Below are 24,833 nucleotides of genomic sequence, written 5' to 3'. Positions count from 1 at the left end.
GAAGTCCAAGGACACACACAAAAACAAAAAAAATACAGAAGAATATCATTGGAGGAGTCCTCTGTCTAGGATAGTAAAGGAAGCGTCTCTTGTTCCCACGAAAGCAAGAGTGGTGATTCTACTCTCCTCAGGCTGAATAATTTCTTTAGGTGACTGCTCTCATACGTTCTGGCACTTCTGGAAATAGTTAAAGTTTTATATAAAATCTAGCAACCACACACAGTTCTGCGTTGCAGCATCCACAATAATTCACAGATTTTGCTTCGAACATTTTGGATTTGGTTTCCACTGAATGCTTTGGCATACGAAAGGAAATTAATGAAGAAATGTTCCTCCCTAAGTGACATTCGAACATATACCTGGTTAAAAATTCATGTTGTTACTTCACATCACGGCACTATTATTGAGAAATAGATTAGAGAAACAAATCCAGTTATGTATGGGTACATGTATATCTGAGATTAAAGCTAAACGGAAAACTTCCGAGAACCTGTACGATTCTCCCTTTTAATCTGACGCGGTGATGTAAAATTACTGACATAAAATTACTGACAAAGTAAAAACGTCAAAACCCAAACCAAGCAAAGTTAACATCACCACATCAGACTGAAAAGAGGAATCGTAGATTCTTGAAAGCTGTAAATATTAATTTTAAGTTAACCATTTTTCATACGAAAGATAAAATCTTTAACCTAACTGTTCATGTAATACGAAACATTCATTTAAAGATTCACTATACTTTTCCAGAAATGAGACTGAGTGGAAGGCAGAGGGGGCTTTTAACATCTTCCTCATAGAGACATCTTGCGACTCGAAACCCAACTACCGGTTCTGGTGCAGTGTGGAGAGGTACAGAAATGTGGCTGACATCTAGTTCTGGTATTTTCGACGTGTCCATTGAATGGTTGGTTGTTCTGGCACGAGGGAATTCGCAATGTTTCATTACCTGAGGGTGTCCATTGTGTGAGGGTCTGGGTCAAATTAAGTTTCACTAGTCAAACATTTCTACTGAGAATTTCCAATTAGGAAATTATATTAAACTGAAGATGTTTACAAGAAAAGAAGCATATGAAAAAATCTCTCTCCCAATCTCATAGCAGAGAGAGGGACAGGAAGTTAGTTTGATAGACATATTTTAAGTAAAAAAAATTGTCAAATGCATTGCTGTAGATGGTTGAATTATTCACTGGGGTAAAATTCTTTCTATGTATCTATCTATCTACACATAAGCTATTTAGCCATATTCTCTCTCTTAAGCAATTTTGATGACATATCCCTTCATCAAGACTTTGAATAAGTCTATACTTTTTCTTTTTCTCTTCTAGAATAAGGAAAAATTATTCAAGATTCTTCCCATTTACTTATTCTGGTCGACGGTCCGTTTCCTCGCTCATCGGCGACGTCTTCAGGACTAAATTACAAATTGACGTACAAGGTTTTTATTACTGCATACGAACTTTTGAATTTTAAACACGACGTCATTAGGGTCCTGAATTTCTATTGGTCGGTGGGTCTCATTCTCTCACTGGTGGTCGGTAGGACGCACCAGATGCCGCGGCTTGTAGCAAGGGCAGCAAGGGCGCAATTCCAGTCTCTGGTCAATAGTCCTAATTTGCTTCATTAACGGTAATCGTGTCCAGGGGTGTTCTGTCATCCAAAAAATAATTTGAAAGCACAGAGGACGTGCAAAGAAAAGCCCAGTTCCAAACACTGCAAATAGCAGAAGCGTGAAAATCATTCAACAACAGCCTACATTAAACATACAGCAGAACATGGACTTCATCCACCTTTCACCAAGGAACCAGAAGACATCCATGAGAATCCAAAGGGAGACACCAGCGACAGAAAAAGCCTAGTCACGACTACTGACAACGAAGCAAATCAAGACTGTCGACCAGAGCCCGGAATCATGTCCTTTGCTGCCAGCCGCGGCAAGGGGCGCGTACTACGGAGCACCAGGAATACCTACACTGCTGCCCAGGCCACCAATGAGAGGAGAACCACCGACCAACTGAAATGCAGCACCCCAGTGACGTTGTTTAAAATTCAAAAGACCGCTTGCAGTAATAGAAACCTTGCATGCCACTTTGTAATGTAGTCCTGAAGAACGTCGTCGATGAGCGAGGAAAAAGTCCGTTGACTAGAATAAGTAAACGGGAATATCCCTATTCCTGAGAAGCTCGCATGAAGAGAAAAAGAAGTATACCGTAGACTGATTCAGTCTTGATAAATAGATAGTACCTACGAAAAATGTCATTAACTTCAATAAAAAAAATTATATAATACGTATATATATGCTTCTCAATCCCCAGCATGGCCCAACAGAATCCTAAAGGAATAGTATGGTACGTAATGACCTCCCCAGTCGTCGACCTCAGCGATGGGCTGGTGAAACACCTCCTCCAGAAGTACAAGAACTTGAGACTCGTCACAGTGGACCTGGACGACGTTTTCGAGGGAACACCTTTGGAGGAATTATACAGGTCGGGCGCCTGGCACTCCAATGCAAGTAAGCCTCAAGCAAAGTTCACTGAGACCTGTGGCAGAGCTCCCCAGGTCAAAGGCTTGGAGTTATAGTAGCCAAGGCCTTGACGCCATTTGGATAAGTTATAGTCCCATCAAAACTGTTGCTCCTATTCTTTTTATTTGTTTATCGTTATATTTCATTTGTTTCTGCTTTCTCTTTTAAATGAGGACATTCTCCTCCATAGATCCTAGTCCAAAAAATTGGAAAGAACCTTTTGGCATGGTTTTTTAAGCCGCATTAACTAAATCTGCCCTCCAGCGAAATGGCCGGCAGCTAATTTGAGCAACATGATGCGCAAGGCTATGGTTTGGCATGCCGGAGGATTCTACAGCGATCTGGACGTGATCTGCATATCCCCCGTGACTGAACTGAGGAACGTGATAGGATTGGCCGAATTCAATCTCGTCAACGGCGCGAACTTCCACTTCGACCGGCATCATCCCATGTTGGAAAAATTCATGGTCTACCTGAATGAACACTTCAACGTAAAGCACTTGCAGCATTCACGTTACTCTTGCGATGGCATTTGAAATACTTTTATGTTATTCAATAATCTCATGATTAATTTGGCGTCACTCAGATAACAACTTTCCCATTTCTGTAATATCAGTAATACTAACAATACTAACAGTAGAACCGTAAGTTGGAGACTGCAGACAGCACAATTCGAAGTCAAAATATAATTCATAATCAATAACTCCGTTACAATATTAATTTCGCCAACTGTGTGGGGTATTGAACGGCCCTCGAACAGTCTCAAGCAGTATTAAGATCCGTCTGCAAAGAGAACGTACTTCACCAAGGCCTTCAGTGTGATGGTACCAAAATCCTGCCCGCCCCCACGCAGCATTCAGCCCGATCCAGCCTCATCTGAATCCCATGTTTTTCAGAAGACAGCAATAAAAGACATGCATGAGGTCAGTATATCTCCTAAAGCTTCAGTAATATGCTCCAGGAAGTACAAACTCAAAATCCTAGTCTTGCCTTTTATATGCTCCACAAAAGCTCTGAAATATATGTTCATGTTTCTTTTTTAATGACAGAAATTTTTAAACCATAAGAGGTCTCTTTATAACTGGATATGTTAAAATGGGTACACTTCATATTATATAATATATATATATATATATATATATAATATATATATATATATATATGTATATATAAAGGCGAACACAAAGCAAAATAAAGCGAAACGAGAACTCACCGGTACAGAAGCATAGACACTACTGAATAAGTTATTATCTATTTTTGACAAAAGGAGAGAGGCAAACACAAAGGCGAGAAGGTAGAAAGTGGGCGAATGGCCTATTAAGTAATGTTCAGTTGTGCATATATATATATATATATATATATATATCTATATATATATATATATATATATATATAAAAATCTTATCCCAAGCAATAGATAACCGGTCATTGGCCCATTGTCGAGTCCCTCTTCCTTAAATAATTGTCACCAACCCTCAACAACCACTCATTTGCTGTACAACTGAACATTACTTAATAGACCATTCGCCCTTTCTACCTTCTCGCCTTTGTGTTTGCCCTCTCCCCTTTTGTCAAAAATAGATAATAACTTATTCAGTCTTGTCTATGCTTCTGTACCGGTGAGTTCTCGTTTCGCTTCATTTTTGCTTTGTGTTCGCCTTTATATATATATATATATATATATATATATATATATATATATATATAATGTGTGTGTGTGTATGTATATATATATATATAGATATATATATATATATATATATATATATATATATATATATAATATACATAATAATATCTATATATTATATATATATTATATATATTAACTATATTTTATCATTGCTACTTTCAAAAGCAGTTTTCCCCTCTTTGAAATGTCTTGTAGATTGTGTAACATTTTTTCAGATTCCTAGATAGCTTAGAATAGGATGTTTTAAAATGTGTGTTCAGATTTCGCATTAACGTCATGTAAGAAAATATATATAACGTAAAGAGAGAGATCCTTGTCTTTTCAAAGCTGCAAATGTTTAACTTTTATGTCAGCACTTTAAAATTAGAGTCTGCGAGATCCGTTTGCGTCCCTGCTCTGTCAGCGCGTTTGATAATGAGCTCGACTCTTTTTACGTGGTCATCAAAAACATGTCAATCTTAATTATCGTTTACCCTCCGTTTCAATCGGGTACGTATCTGTTGAGCAATCTTGTCTTGTACGTGTATGTATTTGCCGAGTCCCACGTGGATATTGCACTTTTTTTATGTAAGATTGCGTCAGATTTCAGAACTTTCGAGAAGCTTTCGTGCCTAGAACGTTTTGAGACATCTGCTCTGTCATTTCCATAAAGGAAGAGATTTTCATTCGATCTTAAGAGACCTCGAGGCAGTTAGATTCTCCCCTCCCTCTCTCTCGCTCTCTCTCTCTCTCTCACTCGACATCGAGATTAAATTAACGTAACGTAAATTTGGTCACTCAATATTGTGAGAATTGGTATATTTGATATTCTTAGAATTTATTTAGTTTATTTAATTTCTTTTGTGGAAATCTGAACAAACATTTCGTAACGGCGCCTTGTTTTTTTTTTTTTTTTTTGAAAGTGTAATTTACAAGAGAACGAAAAGAAGTTGGTATACCAAAAAAGGTAAATGTGTTATATTTTTATTAGTTGCAACTAATAATTGTTAGGAACAGTGAATAACTAATAATGGATAGGGAGTGTGTTTAATTAATAATTGATAGGAACTGTTGTCTGTTACGAAGGTTTGGTAAAAACTGTTGTTAGTGTTTTTGAATGAAAAAGATTTACACTTTTTACACATTACTGATATTTTTTGTGTTTGTGTCTGTTCCATTGTTTGTGCACTTATTCATTTTCTTATTGAAGTGTGTCTTTTTGGTTTTATATTTTCATTTACATTCACAATTTAATTGACTTAGTTATTTTCACTGCTTTATCATTGCACATTTAATTAAATTTAACACTTGTGAATTGATTTGCATTTACTTAGAATTCTTTTCAAGTTTTATTGTTTAGCACTTGTGAATTAATTTCAAATTTTCAGTTATTGCCTAACACTTTTGAATTTTGATTGAATTAATTTTCTTGAATTTTATGATAAATTAATTTTGATTTAATTTTACATAATTTGATTCAAGAATTAATTAAACTTTACTGTGTTTTTCAAGTAACAGTAATTTTCCCTGATATTGTGAATTTTCACTTATAAATTTTGAATTTAATAATAAATTTTTGTATTTAAAATTTTATAAGTGTTTTCTTTATCTTACACCATTATAAATATATATAATTATGACTATATTCATGTTAGGTAGAAACATAGAGTGGTAATTGATTTGCTTTCCTTCAATTTTCTTGAAGTGACTTAGAACCAGGGAAGTACTTAGACTTCTGAAATCAGGGAAATACTTAGAGTTTGAAAGTTGTTGAAGGAGTGATGCCCTTTGATTAATTTAATTACTTACAAGATTACCTCACACCTATTTTGATGAACTTAGTCTGATTTTCTGCAATACTGGTAAGTGTTAAGGGATCACTGTTGCCTTTAGTGTATTCAGTCGTTTAAACGTGTTATGAGGGTTCAGGTGTTTGGCTTTTGGTGAGGTAATAATTGATGCAAGGTAACCAGATACTTGGCACTTCGTAACATTGTTTAATGGTGCCCAGACCCGGGAAAGCAAATTTCATTATCACTCTAGAATATACTGGTGGTGTTAGGAATATATTTTGTTAGGAGAGTGACCAAATAGTTTTGTTTTGCATTTATTGTATTGAATTATAAGTTGATAACTTAGAGGAAAATGGCTCAGTTCAATGTTCAGGAATTTTTAGCAGCTCCTTCCGTCCAAGTTTTGTCTGAAACCACTCTGTCTAGAGCACAGTGGAGCGCTTTAGCAGAGGCATGTGGTGGTTATGTGTCTACTAGTATGGTAAAGGCACAAATAAGATGTATTGCTATGGAATCATTGATAAACTCTGGTAGATAACTGATGAAGATGAGTTAGAATTGGCTCAAGAGTTGTTAAATGTAGCACGTGCTGATCTCATAAATAAGCAAGCAGAAAAGAAAGAGAAAAGTGATGCAGAGTTAGAGCTTAGACGCATTGAAGCAGAAGAGAATTTGATTAAGCTAAAAATGCTTGCTGAAAGAGAGAGAATGCAAGCTGAAAGAGAAAGAATAGACAGGGAAAAACAAGAAAGAAGAGAAAGAGAAGAATAAGAAAAACAGCAGAAGAGGAAAGAGAAAGAATAAAAGAGGAAAGGAGATCGCAAGACATGAAAGGGAAATGGAATTAATAAGAGCTAGATCCACATTACCTGTAACACCGTCTAACCCTAACCAAGGTAATCAAGACCCTGTATTTTGATGTAGTGAGAGTACAGAAGTTAATCCCTAAGTTTACTGAAGAAGCTCCAGATGAGTTTTTTTTGATCACTTTGAGAAAGTGGCTTCAGGTATGGGATGGCCAAAGTATAAATGGGTCAGTTTTTGCTACAAAGTGTCTTGATTGGTAAAAGGGAGAAGTGCTTATCTAGCCTTAACAGCTGATCAGTGTAAAGAACTACAGGAAGGTTACTTAAACACAGTGTGCTACAAGTTTACCAGATGACCCCAGAGTACTACAATGAGAGATTCAGAAATTTAAGAAAAGATGAGAAGGGAACCTTCTTAAATTATGCTTACAAAGTGAGAAGGTGTTTCAAACGTTGGGTAGAAGCTGCTAAAGTTAAAACTTTTTGATGAGTTAGAAGAGTTTACTTGTTCTTGAACAGTATCTTAAGGGAATTCCTGAACATATAAGAGCTTATTTAAGAGAGAGAGAAGTGAAGAAACTTGACAAAGCCGCTACACTTAGTGAAGATTACAATATAATCAGTAGCAACGTAATTACAATGTCAAGTACCAGAGTCAACAACGCCCAGTTTTGTTTTAAGTCTTATCCAAATAACAGGAACAAATTTAATGGGAAACCTTCAAGTGATAATACTACTAAGAGTACACAAGGTAATACAGCTCAGCAAATTAATGTGAAATCCTCATCCAGTTTTTCAGGACAGTTACATAAACTAATGTTGTCTGTTTCAAGTGTGGAAGAGTAGGACACTACAGTCAAGATTGTTACCGGAATCAACAGCAGTCCACAAAACCAGTTAGTCAAGTTGTGAAACAAACTACGAAGAGCAGTGTGGGAAAGAATCAGACTCCAGAGAAGAATGAAACTAAACAAGCTGAATGTTTGCAACCAGTGGAAATGTTACCTCAAGCAGTGAGTGGTTAAGCAGTGTGGAGGCTTTTAAGCCATATATCTATGAGGGTATGCTGTCACTCAAGAAGGAAGTATGCAGGTACCAGTCAAGATATTACGTGATACAGGGAGTAACCATAGTGTGGTAGTACGTGGTTCTCACCCTCAGTTGGAGAAGAGTCTCACAGGAGATTCAGTTATTTTGAAGGGTATAGGAGGAGAGGAAGTAACTCCTATATGCCGCTTACACCTGTCATGTGAATTGGTGACAGGGAATGTTGATTTTGCTGTAAAGGACTCACTGGCTGTGGAAGGTATACATGTCTGTTGGGGAATGAAGTGGTGGTGTGCCATTTATTCCTTGTCCTGTAGTGACAGACAAACCATTGAGGATTAGTCCTACAGAAGAGTTGGAGAAGAATAACCCCCACCTGTTTCCTAGTTGTGTAACTGTAAGTGAAGAAACTGAGGATTTACACACCCAAGAAGGATCAAGTGAAGGATCTTTGTGCTTAGAAGAATTATTCCAGGGAAGTGAAGTTTCCCATAGTGCTGACCAGGAAGAGATTTTCCCAAGAAGATGAAGAAGACGACGACGAAGAAGAAGAACCTGATGTTCCTGAAGAGACTCCGAGTAGTCAAAGTGTTGCTGAAGACAGTAGTGAAAACTACAGTAGCTGAGTAGCAGATATTGAGAATTCAACCCTTGAAGTTGGTCAAGTGACAAGAGAAAGCTGATGGACTTGCAGAAGAAGGATGCATCGTTAACTGATTTGTTCTTCAGAGTTGTTGATCGAGAAGAGATGCAACAAACTCCTACCTGTTACTATCTGAAGGAAGGTTTGCTGATGAGGAAGTATAGACCTACAGATATACCAGGAGATGCTGAATGGGGCGAATATCATCAAATTTTGATTCCATATCCATTGAGAAAGCAAGTGATTGCAGTACTCATGAGTCTGGACATATGGGAATCATATCCATTGAGAAAGGGCAAGTGATTGCAGTAGCTCATGAGTCTGGACTATTGGGAATCAGGAAGACTGTGGAGAAGATCATGAAATATTTTTTCTGGCCTGGACTTCACAGAGATGTTAGCAGGTTTTGTCGTGAGTGTCATAACCTGCCAGATAGCTGGAAAACCGAATGAAACCATCAAGAAAGCCCCCCTACAACCTATAGAAGTTAGAGGAGAACCCTTTAGCAAAGTGATTATTGATATGGTTGGACCATTGCCGAAGACAAAGAAAGGAAATGAGTATTTGTTGACATTAATGTGTCCAGTGACAAGGTATCCAGAAGCAATCCCTGTTAGAAACATATCTGCCAAGATAGTTGCTGAGAAACTTGTGGAGTTTTTCTCAAAGTTTGGAATACCAGAAATTGTACAAAGTGACAGAGGAACAAACTTTACTTCAAAGTTATTCCAGGATTGTGATGAATTTTGTTAGGGGTGAAACACAGTTATCAACCGCTTATCATCCAGAAACTCAAGGTGCCTTGGAAAGGTTCCACCAGACATTGAAAAGTATGCTGACAAAGTATTGTTCTGAGTCAGGAAGAGAATGGGATGTTGGTTTACCATTAATGTTGTTTGAAGTTAGGAATGCTTATCAAGAAAGTATGGGATGTTCACCTAATGAGATGATTTTTGGAAGAGAAGTGAGAGGACCATTGAAGATTCTTGCAGAAAATTGGGAAGAAAATCAAGAGGAAAGCCAAGCAGAGTATGTGAAGAACTTAAGGAAGAGGTTTGAGAGATTACGAGAAAATTCTCTTTAGAAAACTTGAAAATGAGTCAAGAGAAAATGAAAAGGAGATTTGATGCTAAGGCTAGCTAAGAAGTTTTAGTGTTGGTCAACAAGTGTTTAGTGTTCTTACCTGTCAAGAGATTTCCCCTCACTAATAAATTTCAAGGTCCTTACAAGATAATTCAGAAGTAAGTGATAGAACTTATGTGGTTGAAACACCAGAAAGAAGAAGAAGACAAAGGAAGATACATGTGAACCTCTTGAAACCTTATTTCTCAGAAACTAAAACTGAAACTGTGTCAGTTAACCCAGACAACTTTATCTACAGAAGACGATGATGGCTACGAATTGGGAGCTGCAAGCAAGATGAATAATTCTTCAATTTTGAAAATTTGGAGGATAAACTGAAACATCTGAGTGTTGAACAAGGTGAAGACTTAAGTGACGTAATTAGAAGTTTTCCAGAAATTTTTCAGATGTGCCTAGACGTACTGATCTGACCAAGCATGAAATCAAGATTCAAGAAGATGGAAAACCTTTCAAGCAAAGAGCCTATCGCTTATCACCGTATCATCGAGATGTTTTGAAGAAAGAAGTTGAGTATTTGCTGCAACATGGATTAGCAGACCCAGTTCAAGTCACTTTAGTTCTCCATGTGTGTTAGTGAAGAAACCAGATGGGTTCATTTAGGATGTGTACTGATTATAGGAAGCTGAATTCTATCAGTGTGGCTGGATAATTATCCTTTGCCTCTTATAGATCAGTTACTTGATAATATTGGGCAAGCCAAGTTTGTTTCCAAGATAGACTTGTTGAAAGGATATTATCAAATTCCCTTAGATGAGAATGCGAAGCTGCTGTCAGCTTTTATTACTCCTTTTGGACTATATCAGTATACTGTTCTGCCGTTTGGTCTGATGAATGCACCCGCAACATTTCAACGAGTGATGGATCAACTGTTAGGATCAATAGAAGGAGTAGGTGTATACCTAGATGACATCGTGATTTACTCTACAACGTGGGAAGAACATCTGAAGATTCTGAAGAAAGTTTTCAAGAAACTACAAGAAGCAGGATTACAGTCACCTAGAGAAGAGTGAGTTTGGAAAGGCAACTGTACAGTATCTTGGGTTTGAAGTTGGGAAAGGCCTTCTTGCTCCAGTAAATGCTAATGTAGAAGGTATCCGTAAGGCTACCCCACCTACTACCAGGAAACAGCTACAGAGATTTTTAGGCATGGCTGGTTTCTATCGTCGTTTTTGCCCAAATTTCTCAGCCGTAGTAGCTCCCTTGACAGACTTGACTAGTCCCAAAGCTAAGTTTATTTGGACTCCAGAGTGTCAAGAATCCTTTGAGAAGGTAAAAGCCATTATAACTTCAAGACCAGTACTTCAAGCTCCAGACTTCGACAAGAAATTTGTGATACAAGTTGATGCGTCAGACTGTGGTGTTTGGAGCTGTTCTACTTCAAGAAGATGAAAATAATATCTACCATCCTGTGAGCTTCATGTCTACAAAATTGAAAAAACATCAGAAAGTATATTCGACAATCGAGAAGGAAACTTTAGCCTTAATCACCGCATTGAAAAAATTTGAAGTGTATGTGAATAGACCTAGGAATGAAGAAATTGTAGTTGTTTTTCTGATCACAATCCACTGTCATTTATCCAGAAAATGAAAAACCATAATCAAAGACTGACCAGGTGGTCTTTGTGCCTGCAACAGTATAACTTAAGAGTGCAGCACATTAGTGGCAAAAACAATGTAGTTGCTGATTATTTATCTCGTTGCGAATCGTTGGATTCAACACCGTGATAAAAAATCTTCTGGGGGGAGGTATATTATATATTGCTACTTTCAAAATGCATGTTTTCCCCTCTTTGAAATGTCTTGTAGATTGTGTAACATTTTTTTTCAGATTCCTAGATAGCTTAGAATAGGATGTTTTAAAATGTTGTGTTCAGATTTCGCATTAACGTCATGTAAGAAAATATATATAACAAGTAAAGAGAGAGATCCTTGTCTTTTCAAAGCTGCAATGTTTAACTTTTATGTCAGCACTTTAAAATTAGAGTCTGCGAGATCCGTTTGCGTCCCTGCTCTGTCAGCGCGTTTGATAATGAGCTCGACTCTTTTTACGTGGTCATCAAAAACATGTCAATCTTAATTATCGTTTACCCTCCGTTTCAATCGGGTACGTATCTGTTGAGCAATCTTGTCTTGTACGTGTATGTATTTGCCGAGTCCCACGTGGATAGTTTGCACTTTTTTATGTAAGATTGCGTCAGATTTCAGAACTTTCGAGAAGCTTTCGTGCCTAGAACGTTTTGAGACATCTGCTCTGTCATTTCCATAAAGGAAGAGATTTTCATTCGATCTTAAGACCTCGAGGCAGTTAGATCTCCCTCCCTCTCTCTCGCTCTCTCTCTCTCTCTCACTCGACATCGAGATTAAATTAACGTAACGTAAATTGGTCACTCATATTGTGAGAATTGTATATTTGATATTTCTTAGAATTTATTTAGTTTATTTAATTTCTTTTGTGGAATCTGAACAAACATTTCGTAACGGCGCCTTGTTTTTTTTTTTTTTTTGAAAGTGTAATTTACAAGAGAAGAAAAGAAGTTGGTATACCAAAAAAGGTAAAGTGTGTTATATTTTTATTAGTTGCAACTAATAATTGTTAGGAACAGTGAATAACTAATAATGGATAGGGAGTGTGTTTAATTAATAATTGATAGGAACTGTTGTCTGTTACGAAGGTTTGGTAAAAACTGTTGGTTAGTGTTTTTGAATGAAAAAGATTTACACTTTTACACATTACTGATATTTTTTGTGTTTGTGTCTGTTCCATTGTTTGTGCACTTATTCATTTTCTTATTGAAGTGTGTCTTTTTGGTTTTATATTTTCATTTACATTCACAATTTAATTGACTTAGTTATTTTCACTGCTTTATCATTGCACATTTAATTAAATTTAACACTTGTGAATTGATTTGCATTTACTTAGAATTCTTTTCAAGTTTTATTGTTTAGCACTTGTGAATTAATTTCAATTTTCAGTTATGCCTAACACTTTTGAATTTTGATTGAATTAATTTTCTTGAATTTTATGATAAATTAATTTTGATTTAATTTTACATAATTTGATTCAAGAATTAATTAAACTTTACTGTGTTTTCAAGTAACAGTAATTTTCCCTGATATTGTGATTCACTTATAAATTTTGAATTAATAATAAATTTTTGTATTTAAAATTTTTATAAGTGTTTTCTTTATCTTACACCATTATAAATATATATAATTATGACTATATTCATGTTAGGTAGAAACATAGAGTGGTAATTGATTTGCTTTCCTTCAATTTTCTTGAAGTGACTTAGAACCAGGGAAGTACTTAGACTTCTGAAATCAGGGAAATACTTAGAGTTTGAAAGTTGTTGAAGGAGTGATGCCCTTTGAGTTAATTTAATTACTTACAAGATTACCTCACACCTATTTTGATGAACTTAGTCTGATTTTCTGCAATACTGGTAAGTGTTAAGGGATCACTGTTGCCTTTAGTGTATTCAGTCGTTTAAACGTGTTATGAGGGTTCAGGTGTCTGGCTTTTGGTGAGGTAATAATTGATGCAAGGTAACCAGATACTTGGCACTTCGTAACAATATACATATATATAATATATATATATACTATATATATATATATATACTATATAATGTGCGTGTGTGTGTGTATGTATATATATATATATAATGTATGTATAGAATTATATATATATATAGATATATATATATATATATATACGTATATATAGATAATATATAATATAATATATATATATATATATATATTTCTCCTTTTGTAATCATATACAGCAAAATTTTAGCCTGTTAGGATTAATGTTCAATGTTTTTTCCCTGTCGTTAGTAATAATGTAATTTTCTTAGTTGTTCACTGTGTGTGTTTTTAATGGTTTTGTTTATTTATTTATTTTTTCTCTTTCTCCTGAAAGTCATTCTACTCAGTAGCTTTGCTTTTTACTATTAATCTCTTATTTAATTAGTTACCATCTTACTTTTATATAGAATCGAATTTCACTGATTACTCAATATGATTTTTTTTAAAAAGTATAATTTACTACTGTGCCCCATTTTAGTCTGATTTAATGTATAGAATTTTTTATTTTTTCCCTGTTTTTAGCCCTGAAGATGGGATTTGTATCCCGAAACGTAGGAGAAATGCTGAAGTTTTGCTGGCCATACCTTTCTATTAAAGATCAGACTTTCCAGAAGCGACAATACCATTCATTATAATACACACACACACACACACACATATATATATATATATATTATATATATATATATATATATATATATATATATAATACATATTAATTAATTAGTGAGAGAGATATCCATCTGGCCGCAAAAAATGCTGCAATATTATTGCAATTCTCAGCATCCGATATAGGCGCCATAGATGCGTGTAAAATAATCTAAAAACATAATTAATAAGAATTCTATCTAAAAACATAGTTAATAAGAATTCTATCTAATTTCAGAGATTTCCAGGTTCCTACGTAATTCACGTCTGGAACAGAAATTCCCGCTTCTTGCCTACTGTCAAGGATGGCGGCACAATATACGACGAAGCTTCAAAGAGATTCTGTCCTTTCAGCAGGGAGTTAGCTACAAAGAAATCGAAAATCTACTGAAGTGAGGCAAAACGTCCTGATCTGTCAAAAAAGCTCGAGCGAGTTGCAGTCTTGTAAAAGCTACAAGTATCGGTGCGTGCACACACATCTGAGGAAGTACGTACATAATGATCAGAAACTATGAACATTGTGTCTGTATGCTTATTCGACCGTAAGCATCACGCAGGTGCGTATACGTACTGGAGGGTGCACGTCTTACTTGGACTTAACCGAACGTGCGACAATTCGGATCTTTGTTCCCCCGTATTTAACATGGTGCTCCATTTCTGCTGTTAGTTCTCACGTTCACTTCCTGACAACCCTCTTCTTGTTCGGTCTTCTATCGTTCAAGTACCCGAGAGGTCATATGCGGCTTATGAGATGGAGAGTCTACTAATAATTATGGTCTCTAGGCCCACATTGCCCTCAACATAAAACTTTAATCTTAAGGGGAGGGGTCTTTGAGGTGTGGGTGGGGAAACTGCAGTGGGAAGGCTCAACTAAGTCTAGTTGAATCCCAAAGAAATATGAATACTTCAAGCGCTTGTTCTTCTTATGAGGAAAAGATAGTTTAGTCCCATTGCCGTGATGGGGAGAAAGTTATTTATGAACAATGCAAAATGGGTAGGATAAGGAATGATCACATCATTCACTGGCTCCTGAACATTCAAGAAACTGAACCAATAATTCCTGACACTTAGCAGCACAGCAAAGTAGTTAAAACACGTAGTGAAAGCTTAAAGCCTCTGGCAATCCACAGTGAAGTGAGAAAATTATTCGTCTTGCTGCTTGCACCGCCTGATTCGAGATGAACCGGGAAACCAATCTGCTTACGGATACTGGCATAATTCATAACAAATCAAAATTCCATGTATATTGTTTGACTCCATTAAAAAAGAAACCGCCGTGTAATTCTTATAAACAGCCAAGCAATTTTCACCACTACTGGAAGGTACTAACAATAAAAGCGTCTACGGAAAAAGGATACAAACATTTTACGTGGAAGCTTCACAAATTACTGTAATTTTTATCCAAAGCACGAAGAAATAATTTAAAATTATATTTACAAAAACATCATACGAAATTCTTGACATTTCACTGACTTCATAAGGTTTGGTTTGTTTGTTTGTATGGTGTTTTTACGTTGCATGGAACCAGTGGTCAAGGCGGCCATACACGTACGCGACTGGCATGGGGTTTGTCCTACCGGGATTAGCGCGCGCTCCAGTCCGCATGGGGATTGCCCATACACGCAGAGAACTTGCTCTACGCATATTTTGAGAGGGCAGAGTTAATATGCAGTGGGCGTGTTCCTTTCAGTCTTGTAGTGTCCTGATACAGTGAGTGTTTTTAAATCATGGCACCAAGTAAAAGGAAGATAAGTGCAATAATGATAATAGCACTCCTGCAAGACGAATACGAGCATGAAATATGCAAGAAAAATCGTAAAGTATGGGTAAAACCATGGCTAATAAAGAGAGGTTGTACCATATGACTCAAATGAAAGAATTAAAGGAAAATAACCCGGAAGTATAGATATTATTTAAGAATGACTGATGATGACTGGGTGGGTGTTCCTATTTTTGATTGCTGCTTCAGTCAGGTACAGTAATCGGGTAACGGAATCCATTCATACAGTTTAGGACCTCAGAATATACAAGATGCTTTTCAGCTTTTTCATTTTATTTAACCGACCCAAAGGTGTACCTCCATTTCAGAATCTCTCTCTCTCTCTCTCTCTCTCTCTCTCTCTCTCTCTCTCTCTCTCTCTCTCTACTCTCAAGGTGATATGGAATGTATCATTCTTATACGTACTTTACTTCGTATAACAGGAATCTAAAAGTTGACTCTGGAGATGAATGAATTTGATTATCGATGAAAGGTGCGATATGGATCACTGTGGACAGATTTCCTCTCAAATGTTTTACTAGTGAAATTCACAGTCGTTTAAGAATGTTAATGTTTTTATCACCACGTTTATCCTTTAATTTTACAAATTAATTTTAAAACTAATTTATATTAGTCAAAAGAACCCATGAAAGGCTGGCAATTTTGGCTTTCACAAAAGCAGTTTGCATCTTTATTTTTTTATATAATTCCAGCAACTGCTCATAAGCTGCTTGTCTTTTTACTTAATTGGAATAATCCGGACTTCGTATTTTCCACAAGCACGAATGAAATCGTGTAATAAATACTTGACTGACTGCGACATCCTTTCACAACAGCAGTACTGCCCCGACTCCCACCAGGAAATAGGGTATTGTATACATGTTGAAACCATGCCTAAGTCCTTCCCAACACCCGCAGCGCCAGTCGCGACGCGCCAGTGTATGGCCGCCTTTAGTCAGCAATGGGACCAACGGCTTTCCATGACTTCCGAACCACGTCGAGAGTGAACTTCTATCACCAGAAATACACATCACTAACACCTCAATGGAATGCCCGAGAATCTAACTCGCGGCCACTGAGGCAGTGCTTGGCTGTCCTGTTAAACAGCGATGTTGCCAGTTGCCGTAAGAGAACGTGACACACAGGACAGGCTTGGTATCTCCTTTTGTGATTTCCTGATAATGTTATATTGCTGTCCTTACTGACAAGGCGTGATCCGACCTCTAGCTTACTAGGGACGCGTGCAAGATTTTCCCCTCATGCATAAGCTATAAGCATTATATTCCTAAATTTTAACGTAAACTGAAACGTGCTAAGATGTACAATCAAGCAGAGCCTTGTTTCACCAACGAAAATTACAATAAATACGCTGTATTTTGCTACAAATAATTTTTCTGTACTGCTTAACGTGCACATTATTTATTTTTTACATTTTCATTCTAATAAATAAACCATGAGTGTCCTATCCTAAAATTCCTGCATCTTTAACTCAACGCGAAACACCTTTTTCAGACCTTTTCAGGCTTTTCCATAGACTTTTCCTACCATCATCCAACAACAACAACAACAAAGTAGTTTGTATGCTTACTCCCCGAGTAAGCGAAAATCAGTATAGTTGGATGATCCTAGCTTGGAATGCTCGCAACCTTCGCCCGCTTCTAGTATAGATTTTCAATCTTTCCGCCGCAAAGGTTCTTGTCACTTTGTTGGTACTATTTTTGACAATGTTCAATTGATCTGAAGGAATCTTTCATCTTCCTTCTCCTCTCAAATGGCATGAGTGAGGGCACAAATAAGAAGTAAGAACAAGCCTGTGGTCAAAAGGGCCTAAAGAATACAATACTTAAGTATTGTTCGGTATCGTAACTATTGATAAGGTTAGGTGCGTCAGAAAAACGATATTCTGGTTGGAAATTAACTGATAAATACATGCATTAGTGTAGTTTTTTTTTAAAACATTATATATTTACGGCGTTCAGCACAAGATGAGTTCCAATAAGGCTCTGAAAACATGAGTGACGAATACTATGTATGTATGTGCATATTTTATTATGTATGTATGTAAGTATATATATATATTATATATATATTATATATATATATATATATATATGTATATGTATGTATGTATGTATGTATATGATATATATATATATATATATATATATATATATATATATTATATATATATATATATATATATATATAATATATATATCGTCCCGTTACCATGATCCATGCATTCGAATATGCAATCATTTACAAGGACAAATGCTGCCTGTTTCTTGTTATATTAAACTGATATGTGTTACATAAAATCCAAATCATTGTAAAGATACCATCAACCTTACGCCGAATATTGCCCGTTAAGTCAAGCAGCAAACTGAAGCACCACAGATATCTAAGGATGTTTTTTTTTTCTTTTGCTGTTGCTGCTTTTAATTGTAGATGTCATTGTGCCGACACGGGCTCTTGCTCAAGCAGCTCATAAGTGTTGCACAAGCCTTTACTTTTGTTTTCATACATGGAGTAACCTGGCATTTTCTGTAAAATTTGCTGAGCATGACTACCTGCTCCATGTACAAATTGTAGGGTGGATCGTGATCAACTTTCAGATAAAACTCAGGATTTGTTTACAAATATTTTATTAATAATGTAGATGCTTTTTGACGATGAAGAGATACTGAAAGACAATCGGGAAGTGGTCATTGATTTGAGAGTGTGAGAAGATGACTATGAAACCCATAGTCTCTCCGAAACTGAAGTTCTGATGAAAAGAAAGTGTGACAAGACGACGATAGACAAACGAGAGTATGTATTACAATTCACATAAATTAAAGATAAGGACATGATGAGAAAAACAGCATGATGCATGAAATATTACCAAAATGAACAGAGAACAAATGACAAAGAATTACTTTCTAGAAGTCGAACACAAACAGAGACGACTGGAGACACAAACATAGAATCAGAATGCCAACGGGGGAAATAAGGAATTGTGCAAGCTACCTAACTTAATTTGTGACCTAAACATGCAACAGATGTCGCTGAAATTTTCTAAATGACTCTACTCACTCCTAACAGAAGCTTCATCTTTAAGGATAACATGAATAAAACAAAAAAAAAAACTTACGAACAAAATCCTGCACAAAGGCAGAACTATAGTCAATATAAAGCGTGAGAGAGAAGTATGAATAATGTTAAAAGACTATCTGGATAGCTTTCTCGGCTGACCAGAATTTCGTCGACAGAAAATAACAGATTTATATAGGAGCATTCATTGTTGAAATGGAGAATATAACCTTAAAGGAAATCCAAAAGTTCCAGTGAGTATTCTAAGTGAGCAGATGAAGCTAACTGAGAGAAATCCTGTTAAAAATAAAATGGCACAATATATTGTTTTTTAACCAGCAAGCACAATAATCCTCAGGAGGAAGCAAGTTATCAAAAATCCCAAAACATATCGTCAATTTTTTCCTTGTAATGTATTTTTATGATTCTTTTTCATTTCGTAATAAATACAGAAAGTTGACTGAAGAAAAGAGGGGGCGAGGATTCACTCCCACGAGTGCTGCAATGTACACTCATCTATTTATAATGCCAGATGTAGAAAAGTCTGAAATGACTCAAGGCGCCCATGGAAAAGTCAATTTTGCACGACACTTTTTCACAATCAAAAGTAGGCCGAGTTATACCGAAAAAAAAGGAGAAAATGTTGCTGTCGTAAGTTTTACCAGTAGATTTCGATGCTCCTGATGTCCAAGTGCCTTTTCACAGAAGTGTTTGAGAACGTCGCCTAATATCAACCAACCCCTGGTTCAGCTAGTATGTTCGATTCGAGTGGCTTCGTAAAAGGGTGAGACTTTTCATTTATTGTCCGTAAGCAGGGGCTGGTGATGGGTATTGGGCCTCACCTTCGTATCTGTAAGAAAAAAGAACACGTCATTATTAATAATTGCGCATACAAAATTTTAAAGGCTATTTTATGAAATGCCCCTCAATGTCGTCAGTTAAAGAAAATTTCTTTTCAGTAGTGAAAAATTTCGGTAAAATTAATGTCAAAATATTTGTGATTATTACGCTTGCATACATGCGTCAATGTTTGCATCGTTGCATGGGCATAACTAAAAGTCCCTAAAACAAGGGAGAGAGAGAAAGAGCTATAGGATCGGGGCGGGTTGCTAAATATATTTGTATGCAATTATGTACGCAATATTCGACAATGTAACTGCGCAGTTCCCTAGGAACCATAATGTAACTATTCTTACTTTGAAAGAGAGAGAGAGTGAGAGAGAGAGAGAGAGAAACTCACTTGACATCGGCGACGTAGCCAGATTCGTGGTCAGCGGTGTAGGTGACGATCTGTCGTCGGCCGTCGGGGAGGAGGACGAAGTACTCGCCCTTGACGACGTTCCCGTCGGAGCTTTCGCTGTGGCCGAAGTCGTTGCCGGTGTAATCGTCTTTCACGGCGTAGGCGAAGTCGTAGGGCATCCCCTGGAGGAGTTGGATACGATCTCATATCAATGGAATACAGAATTTAGGCCAAAGGCAAAGCGCTGGAACCTAACGAGGTCATTCAGCGCTGAAAGGAAATTTGAGAGTAAAAAGGTTTGAATGGCGTAACAGTTGCACTATGAAACAATTGTTAGAGAGGCTGGAAAGTCGGATGTAAGAAAGGGCATATGAGCGGAGCTGCAGTAAAAGGAATGGGAGAGGTTGCAGCTAGGGGCCGATGGAACGTTGCTAAGAACGTTAAGTAATGCCTACAGCGCACCGCGTTAGGTGCACTGACGTGCGGCACTAGCCCCACTACGGGGCACGATGGTATTGAATACGATCTCATACAATGACAGGGATTAATGGAGTAATCACGGAAGAGGTACGTAAACAAATCAATAGGTGGGTGAAAATTAGTGGAAATGAGGGGAACTTTAATTGATGACACTAAAATAACCGGGGAAAATAACGCTTTTTGCCATAGATTAACTGAGAAAACTAAATACTCATATCAGCATATGTCAATACACAAAATATTTATATGGGTAGTGCTGGAGATTCCGTTACAGAAACTCAGTTGTGCTTCTCTGCCCCGAATGAGTCCTTCGTTTATCAGTAATTACACCAGAATGAATATTTATTTTTCTCAGTTGCTTTATGGCAATAAGTGCTTTATATGCAAGTATATATGAGATATTTGGGTTTTGAATTCAACCTTTCATTTAATCATTTTGTTAAGAACCTGATTTATTTAGTTAATGCTTTGCTCTTAAATAAATGTATTTTAGTAGTTCACGAGTCTGATTTAATTGCCTTAGAGAGAGAGAGAGAGAGGAGAGTGTTGGAGAGAGAGAGAAAACGGATGTCGTTTTAGTGCCTTGCTGCTACACGGTCATTGCTACCAACATAAAATGTACCGAGGTTGGAACCTCGGTAACATATATACACATACAAAGAGGGAGAGAGAGAGAGAGAGAGAGAGGCTGTCAAGTTAACCACTGAATCACTGTCAGCCATTCAGCGCAGCAGACAGTGAAAAAGAGTGAGTTGAAGGGGTTGGACAGCAAGGTAAAGGGATCCAGATATGAAAGGAGATGAAGTCCATGGATGGAAATGGGAGAAAACCTAAGAAATAAGAGACAGAGACGCTGGGCAACAAGACTTAACGAAGGAAGCGGGAATGGAGGTGAAGTAAAAGGCTAAAATATGGCAGCAGCTAAGAGCCGAAGGGACAATACAGACACCTCTTAAGTGATGCCCACAGTGCAACACATGAGGTGCACTTAAGGCACTAGCCCCCTACAGGGGATGGAGTTTGAGAGAGAGAGAGAGAGTGATTAACTTACTAGTTCCCTGAGGTGCACTGAAAGCATTAATCCCCTACAGGGAATGAAGTGAGAGAGAGAGAGAGTGATTAACTTACTAGTTCCCTGAGGTGCACTGAAAGCATTAATCCCCTACAGGGAATGAAGTGAGTGAGAGAGAGAGAGAGAGAGAGAGAGATCAACTTACTGGTTCCTTGCCGTAGGGATCACTGGGCATGGCAGCAACTACCACGAAGAGGGCTACGGCAACAGCAAGCTGAAATTTATGAGAACAATTTCACAATATGCAGCTTTCACATAAAATAACTATAACTATTAATTAATAGTAAGCATTCTTCCAAGTTGTCCAGATAATCCAGTATGTTCTGATAAACACTTCTTGCTTGACATCCCATTCCTTTTTATTTAATTTATTAAAATTCACCAATGACTTTCTAATTTAAAAGAGACTTTTCGTTTCAAAGCAAAAGACACAAACATGAGCATCGATTTTTTTAATCAGCTGTACACAATATCCGAGTTCAATTCAACACACTAAAACATAGAGGGAAGAATGTGTTCGTTGGTCTGGGATATACTAAGTGAAATGGCCTGACTAGTGTCTTAGTTATTAATACTCGGGGTCTTTAGAACATGACGACTTGAGGGAATATTACATCACTTCCCTCCCAACCCACAGGAAAGTATGTTTCGTAATTAGCTTATTCTGTTGATTCATGGGGTTTCTTTCTTTAACATTTTCTTCTGTTATTGAAGAATAGGAAAATTGCCATGCATATTTTTTACCCGTTGTAAGTCTCTTTTACATTTCTTTAATGATTTTTTTTATGAAAACCTGGAATGGACATAAACAGTATGTTTATTAGCAATCCAAAATATTCACCAAATCTCTTATATCTTTAAAAAAAACTGCTAAAATAAAGTCAAATATAAGGTGTATTCCATATTCTAATAAGTAAGTCAGGTAAATATGTCGTATATTACTTTACATAAAATAAAATGGAGAAAGAAAGGTTCTACAAGGTGACAGTTCTAAGCGAACTAACTCAATTGGTACTACGATATTACAAAAAAGCTGGCAATCACAGAGAAGGCAATTTGTAAACAACTCCCGGTAATATCGATTTCCTACATATTGGACAAACATCCAAAACGCAAAATCATTCTTTCAAATGCACCAGATTCGTGGATGACGAAACTTCATATTTTCCCCAGTATTTACTCTCCCTCGCTGGTGCTTCCAGACATTGCAGTCCACTTTGTGTGAAACCTTTCATAAGGTACTAGTATGAATACAATCCTCCATTAAATAGTTTCATAGTAAAGGGAATATGCTAAAAAAATCACAATAAACGATTTAATCAAAGGTAAAGAAATTGCTATAGGTAATAAGAGAGGAAAGGGCGCTTTCTAATCGAATTCAAGTAAAACCATATGCACCGGATCCCCATTAAAAAATTATTATTATTAGATTTTTTTCTTTTTTACGTTCCTGGAAGTTACAAGGAGAATAGGTTTCTCTTTCTATTTTTCTCTATCTTACTTTATCATTCATCACGCTCGCATTGCTTTATCTTACTTTATCATTCATCACACTCCCTATCTATTGGCTATGGCAAGTCTTCATTCAAGTAGAAAGGATATTCCTAAACTAGGATACATTCTTTTCCTCGTAACTATACTACTACACGGAGGTTATTATACTGTAAGAGTAAAGATTGCATAGTATATAAGTCATCTTTTTAATTAACATCAATGAACTGAGGTTCGTGTACGTTAAAACAAAACTTCAATTTATACGCAATCAGTCGTAAAGAAAGGTTCTATCTCACTATGAATATAAGGGAAAGCTATTACCTACTCCAAGAAAAGAACAACGTTAATAAAATACAAAGATGAACAGTTGCAATAATTTTGTTAATCCCTTTAACAGGAACAGGAGGAATTTATTTCTGGTGATAGAAATTCCTTTCTTGATATAATGTGGTCCGGATTCCACAATAAGCTGTATGTCCCGTTGCTAGGTAACCAATTGGTTCCAAGCTACGTCAAAATATCTCATCCTTCGGGCCAGCCCTAGTAGAGCTGTTCATCAGCTGTGGTCTGGTAAAACTAAGATTAACACGAAAATATACTTGTCTCTTACAATCCCGTGGAGAGCCGTTACAAACCCGTACCTTGAGAGCAGCCATGTTGGCTTTTGTTGTTGTGGGGAGTGGTTGTAGAGGGAAGAAGAAGTACCGGGAAAATGATGCTGACAGAACGAGTCTTCGGCGTTATATAGGCGCATGCTTTCACGCGGCTTCTCCCGAAGGCTTATCGTAAAAGCAGCGGTGATTGGGAGAGCGACAATTTGCCAAGAGGAAGCCGGCCTGTGATTGGGCGGCTCGCAACGGCGGTGAAAACAGATAATGCAAGCTCCTTTCCCATTGGTGGAAATGTGATGCAAGTGCAAGGTTAAAAGTTACGACAAAGATGGCACTGCGGTGGGCGTACAGGAATGCGAGCAGTCTTCATTAGCCAGTCGTACAGTAGTAGTCTGGCATTTTTTTTTTCTTTCTTATTTTACAAAATTGTGAGGATGTTCTTTAAAAAATTCTTTTATCAAACTTAAGCTGAATAACATTAAATTTCAAAAGGTCTGCTGTGCTACATGGTTAAATCCTCGTCTCCTAAGTAAATGAATAAAAATATCTTCGAGCCGTCCGTCAAATAACAGTGCGCAACTCTAGTTTGCGGTTTACGTCGATATTGCGCTGCTGAGAAATTGTAGCGAAGCGACGACCTTGCTGGCACTACACTAGTTTCACCTTCGAATCATCTTCTTCTCCCATCGTTAACAGGACTTCGAAAACAGAAGAATAAAAAAAAAAGAGGCTTAGAAAACAGACGCGCCAATTCTTTCGCGCTCTTCCGAACGCACTTTAGCTTGACATTATTTGTTTGCTTGTAATTCACTGATATTCGTGTCCGCTTCGATTTATTTGTTCATGTCAAAGACATTTATGAACCTTTCTAATTGTGGAATCTGTTGTCTTGATAGAATTTAAAGGGGAAAAGGCGCTTGATATGAGGTGTAACTCTACAACTGATGAATGATTATCTAATTAATTACAATTTCAGATAAATATGCCAAAATTAATGTACATTTTTTAAAGATCTGTTCCATCAAACGAGTTAGCTTCTTATTATGAGTTTTAAAGAGTCCCGTCGCCATCTTGAACATCCTGCCAATATGATATGCCATAGGAGAGGATGAGAATTTTAACAGACAAAAGTGCAGCAGTAAAAATGAAATTAAAAAAAAAACGCCGTCCGTAACATAACATGCTCGCTAACTAGCTGGCCCCTCGATGTGTGATAAGCAAAATTAGTAAGGTCAGTACCT

The 24,833-nt window shown here is 36.9% G+C and overlaps 2 protein-coding genes across 2 annotated transcripts; one reads left to right on the top strand and one right to left on the bottom strand.

The window, feature by feature from the left end:
- Nucleotides 1-2,312: 2,312 nt before the first annotated feature.
- Nucleotides 2,313-15,132, top strand: LOC135195231 (lactosylceramide 4-alpha-galactosyltransferase-like). The gene is made up of 3 exons (XM_064221500.1): nucleotides 2,313-2,509; nucleotides 2,786-3,012; nucleotides 14,103-15,132. Exons 1-3 carry the CDS (start codon nucleotides 2,314-2,316, stop codon nucleotides 14,253-14,255), a joined length of 576 nt encoding a protein of 191 aa, XP_064077570.1. The 5' UTR covers nucleotide 2,313; the 3' UTR covers nucleotides 14,256-15,132.
- Nucleotides 15,133-18,251: 3,119 nt separating this feature from the next.
- On the bottom strand, nucleotides 18,252-23,692 carry LOC135195787 (cuticle protein 19-like). The gene is made up of 4 exons (XM_064222259.1): nucleotides 23,623-23,692; nucleotides 21,633-21,701; nucleotides 19,936-20,117; nucleotides 18,252-19,545 (listed from the first exon to the last, which is right to left on the bottom strand). The coding sequence occupies exons 1-4, from the start codon at nucleotides 23,635-23,637 to the stop codon at nucleotides 19,494-19,496; spliced, it is 318 nt and encodes a 105-aa protein (XP_064078329.1). The 5' UTR covers nucleotides 23,638-23,692; the 3' UTR covers nucleotides 18,252-19,493.
- Between the last annotated feature and the right edge of the window lie 1,141 nt (nucleotides 23,693-24,833).

The sequence above is a fragment of the Macrobrachium nipponense genome, chromosome 16 (genome assembly GCF_015104395.2).
Source record: "Macrobrachium nipponense isolate FS-2020 chromosome 16, ASM1510439v2, whole genome shotgun sequence".
NCBI lineage: Eukaryota > Metazoa > Arthropoda > Malacostraca > Decapoda > Palaemonidae > Macrobrachium > Macrobrachium nipponense.
This window is presented reverse-complemented; position numbering and strand designations above follow the sequence as displayed.